This window comes from Oncorhynchus gorbuscha, linkage group LG10, assembly GCF_021184085.1.
Source record: "Oncorhynchus gorbuscha isolate QuinsamMale2020 ecotype Even-year linkage group LG10, OgorEven_v1.0, whole genome shotgun sequence".
In the NCBI taxonomy this organism is placed as follows: domain Eukaryota; kingdom Metazoa; phylum Chordata; class Actinopteri; order Salmoniformes; family Salmonidae; genus Oncorhynchus; species Oncorhynchus gorbuscha.
In genome coordinates, this window is record NC_060182.1 from 92,331,576 (window position 1) to 92,336,196 (window position 4,621).

Genomic DNA, 4,621 nt, shown 5'->3' on the forward strand with positions numbered 1-4,621 from the left:
TTATACTGCTCCAGGGTCCAATGGCAGCGAGCTTTACACCACTCCAGCCGACACCTGGTATAGCGCATGGTGATCTTAGTCTTGTGTGCAGCTGATCGGCCATGGAAACGCATTTCATGAAGCTCCCGACGAACATGCTGACGTAGCTTCCAGAGGTCCGTTTGGAACTCGGTAGAGTGTGTTGCAACTGAGGACAGACGATTTTTACAAGCTACACGCTTCAACACTCGGCGGTTTCGTTCTGTGAGCTTGTGTGGCCTACCACTTCGCGGCTCAGCCGTTGATGCTCCTTGACCTTGCCACTTCACTGGCTGTGTGCACGAATTTATACACCTGTCAGAATGGTTGTGGCTGAGGTAGCCGAATCCACTAAGTTGAAGGAGTGTCCACATACTTTTGTATATATAGTGTACCTCTTCTCAAGACAATTTAACATCATAGGAATAGTTTATATTTCAAAGCTATTGTTTTATGCACATTTAACTGCTGTGGTGAGCGACAATCAAAAATGTCTATAAAGTCCAAGTGATTTTAAACCGAACTTCACTTCCTAGAATGTTTTTCTTTCTCTATATTGTACAAAACAGGTGTGTGTGTGTGTGTACATTACGTGCACATGTTTGCACGTGTGTGTGTGTGGTGTGGTTATGGGGTGTGAATGGATAGTACCTAAGGAGCCACTGCAAATCCAAACTATGGACTCTGAGTCATGTTCTGAGGCAAAACCTTTTCTGTGTCTACAACATAATGTTCATATCATTATGTTCATTAGTGTTGTCTATGTATTTTCCTTTACTTACAGTTGCGGGCACCAAAAAGCTATATATTTTTTTTAATATGTTTGAATTTTTTTACAAATGATCACTTGCACCGTGTTACACGTATTGCAGCAATGATTCTTCTAGCAGCACGGCATGACCTAACTTTTTAGTGTCCCGCATCTGAATAAAATGTATAAATAAACTTTACTTTTATCGTATGTATTTATTTATCTATTTCCATGTCGTTCTGAAATTCAGTATCATTAACTATCATGTTCTGGTTTATTTCTGATTGTGATCTAAACTGATTTCCTCCAGTAACCAGAGGGTGTGGATATGATGTGTCTCCCTGAATGTCTTCCTGTCTCCCCGTCTGTCTTCCCGTCTCCCAGTCTGTCTTCTTGTCTCCCAGTCTGTCTTCCTGTCTCCCTGTCTGTCTTCCTGTCTCCCCGTCTGTCTTCCCGTCTCCCAGTCTGTCTTCGTCTCCCCGTCTGTCTTCCTGTCTCCTCGTCTGTCTTCCCGTCTCCCCGTCTGTCTTCCTGTTCCTCCATCTGTCTTCCTGTCTCCCCATCTGTCTTCCTGTCTCCCCATCTGTCTTCCTGTCTCCCCGTCTGTCTTCCTGTCTGTCTTCCTGTCTGTCCTCATGTCTGTCTTCCTGTCTGTCTTCCTGTCTCCCCATCTGTCTTCCTGTCTCCCCGTCTGTCTTTCTGTCTCCCCGTCTGTCTTCCCGTCTGTCTTCCTGTCTCCCCGTCTGTCTTCCTGTCTCCGTCTGTCTGTCTTCCTGTCTTCTCATCTGTCTTCCTGTCTCTCCTCTTGTCTCCCTGTCTCTCCTCCCGTTTCCCTGTCTCTCCTCCCGTTTCCCTGTCTCTCCTCCCGTTTCCCTGTCTCTCCTCCCGTCTCCCTGTCTCTCCTCCCGTCTCCCTGTCTCTCCTCCCATCTCCCTGTCTCTCCGCCCGTCTCCCTGTCTGTCTTCCTGTCTGTCCTCATGTCTGTCTTCCTGTCTGTCTTCCTGTCTCCCTGTCTGTCTTCCTGTCTCTCCTCCTGTCTGTCTCCCCGTGTGTCTGTCTCCCCGTGTGTCTGTCTCCCCGTCTGTCTGTCTCCCCGTCTGTCTGTCTGTCTCCCTGTCTGTCTGTCTGTCTGTGTTGTCTTCTGCTCTGTGTTCTGTGTGTTTAATGTGTCTGTGTTGGTGGGAGGGTTTATGTCTCCTCTATCTACAAGTCTATAAATGACCCCTTTCTATCAACCACAGACACAGTAAATACACTAGAATTCAATTGATCAGTAGGCCTACTCGGATCCGTTATTCATTGATAGACCTAACATATATAACATATATATGTCCCGAAGATATCAATGGTATGCTGTATTAGTGGGCTGCCTAAGATATCATTGGTATGCTGTGTTGGTGGGCTACCTTAGATATCATTGGTATGCTGTGTTGGTGGGCTACCTTAGATATCATTGGTATGCTGTGTTGGTGGGCTACCTTAGATATCAATGGTATGCTGTGTTGGTGGGCTACCTTAGATATCATTGGTATGCTGTGTTGGTGGGCTACCTTAGATATCATTGGTATGCTGTGTTGGTGGGCTACCTTAGATATCATTGGTATGCTGTGTTGGTGGGCTACCTTAGATATCATTGGTATGCTGTATTAGTGGGCTGCCTTAGATATCATTGGTATGCTGTGTTAGTGGGCTGCCTTGCTGTCACTATGCATGGCTTTTTTCATATTTATATTACATCAAATGACAATTTACAAGCACACAAGCACACACACAGACCCTGACTGGTACGTGTCCCTGCAGGATAAAGGGTGGGGGCCAGGCGTGGGGGGCCAACCAGGATGGAGTAGTGAACAGTCAGCCAGGGGCCCGTGTGGTGGACGAACGTGAACAGATGGCAATCAGTGGGGGCTTCATCCGCAGGTGAGTGTGTTCCTGTATTAGTAAGAGTGTGTGTGTGTGTGTGTGTGTGTGTGTGTGTGTGTGTGTGTGTGTGTGTGTGTGTGTGTGTGTGTGTGTGTGTGTGTGTGTGTGTGTGTGTGTGTGTGTGTGTGTGTGTGTGTGTGTGTGTGTGTGTGTGTGACTCCCTCTGCCACTCCGAAGCTACCGTTAGTTTCATGGAATATCCGATGTGTGTTTCCAGGGTAACAGACGACGCCCGGGAGAATGAGATGGATGAGAACCTGGAGCAGGTGGGCGGTATCATCGGTAACCTGCGTCACATGGCCCTGGACATGGGCAACGAGATCGACACCCAGAACCGGCAGATCGACAGGATCATGGACAAGGTGCTGTCCATTACGTTGACGATGACAAATCATTCCATATATTTTCAGCGTTAGCGATTGGCAGCCCATCCTTGAGTTTGATCCAAAGATTTATCCGTTGGTAGTTGATTGATTTATCATCTCGAGTCTCTCTCTCTCTCTCTCTCTCTCTCTCTCTCTCTCTCTCTCTCTCTCTCTCTCTCTCTCTCTCTCTCTCTCTCTCTCTCTCTCTCTCTCTCTCTCTCTCTCTCTCTCTCTCTCTCTCTCTCTCTCTCTCTCTCTCTCTCTCTCTCTCTCTCTCTCTCTCTCTCTCTCTCTCTCTCTCTCTCTCTGTCTCTCTGTCTCTCTGTCTCTCTGTCTCTCTCTCTCTCTCTCCTCAGGCTGATTCCAACAAGACCAGGATTGATGAAGCCAACCAGCGCGCCACGAAGATGTTAGGCTAAGCTGCAGCGACAAGTGCTTTAAACACCCCGTCACCCCCCTCCCTGTCACCCCTGCACCCCTCTCAAGCATGTCATGGGGTGGTGCGAACATGCTTTTATCATGGGACTTTTGCTGCGTTCATAACCAAGCGGGAAGGTGGTATTTACCACATACGACTGGAAAGAAATCCACTTGAATGCCCCTCCAACTGGTAATTACTATTACTAATTACAAGTGGAAAACACGTCTATCATCCCTGAGCTCCCACATGGTGACCTCGAGGTCACCTACTAAGGAAATTGCCTCTATAACAGCATTTTCGGCAGTTAAATGTAACAAGAAACATTATTTATAAAAAAACACATATTAATATGATTTTTGAACAGTTTGCAAGCATGATGGCTTTACTTTTAGTTTATGGTTGACTCAGCTGGTTGGCAATTAGCCAATCAGCATTTCTCAACGTGGCCAAAGCATGTGAACCACCTAGCATTTACAACTTCACAAATGGTAATTGCCAGCTTCTCACTTGGTAATGAATGTAGCATTACTCAGTAGGTTTGCACACATGCACATATCAGACTGCCCTTCTCCGATTCTTCCTATTGTAAATGTTGTTCTGTGTCATCGGTCTTTGGCTTTTATTAAATTGAGTCCTGGTTAATCGTCTCGTCCTCTACCCTCCATTCTCTACCCTCCATTCTCTCTCCTCCTAAAGGTGTTCCTCTACCCTCCATTCTCTCTCCTCCTAAAGGTGTCCCTCTACCCTCCACTCTCTCTCCTCCTAAAGGTGTTCCTCTACCCTCCATTCTCTCTCCTCCTAAAGGTGTCCCTCTACCCTCCACTCTCTCTCCTCCTAAAGGTGTCCCTCTACCCTCCATTCTCTCTCCTCCTAAAGTTGTTCCTCTACCCTCCACTCTCTCTCCTCCTAAAGTTGTTCCTCTACCCTCCACTCTCTCCTCCTAAAGTTGTTCCTCTACCCTCCACTCTCTCTCCTCCTAACGTTGTTCCTCTACCCTCCACTCTCTCTCCTCCTAAAGTTGTTCCTCTACCCTCCACTCTCTCTCCTCCTAAAGTTGTTCCTCTACCCTCCACTCTCTCTCCTCCTAAAGTTGTTCCTCTACCCTCCACTCTCTCTCCTCCTAAAGTTGTCCCTCTACCCTCC

At 47.2% G+C, this 4,621-nt stretch overlaps 1 protein-coding gene across 5 annotated transcripts in view; it reads left to right on the forward strand.

The window, feature by feature from the left end:
* Positions 1-4,257, forward strand: part of LOC124046748 (synaptosomal-associated protein 25-B-like) — a 95,443-nt gene extending 91,186 nt beyond the window's left edge. For all 5 annotated transcript variants that reach the window (XM_046367471.1, XM_046367469.1, XM_046367474.1 and 2 more), the window contains 3 exons: positions 2,570-2,689; positions 2,910-3,054; positions 3,414-4,257. In XM_046367471.1, coding sequence (XP_046223427.1) covers positions 2,570-2,689; positions 2,910-3,054; positions 3,414-3,476 — 328 coding nt within the window. In that variant the 3' untranslated portion in view covers positions 3,477-4,257. The remainder of the gene's footprint in view (positions 1-2,569; positions 2,690-2,909; positions 3,055-3,413) is intronic.
* Positions 4,258-4,621: the final 364 nt, after the last annotated feature.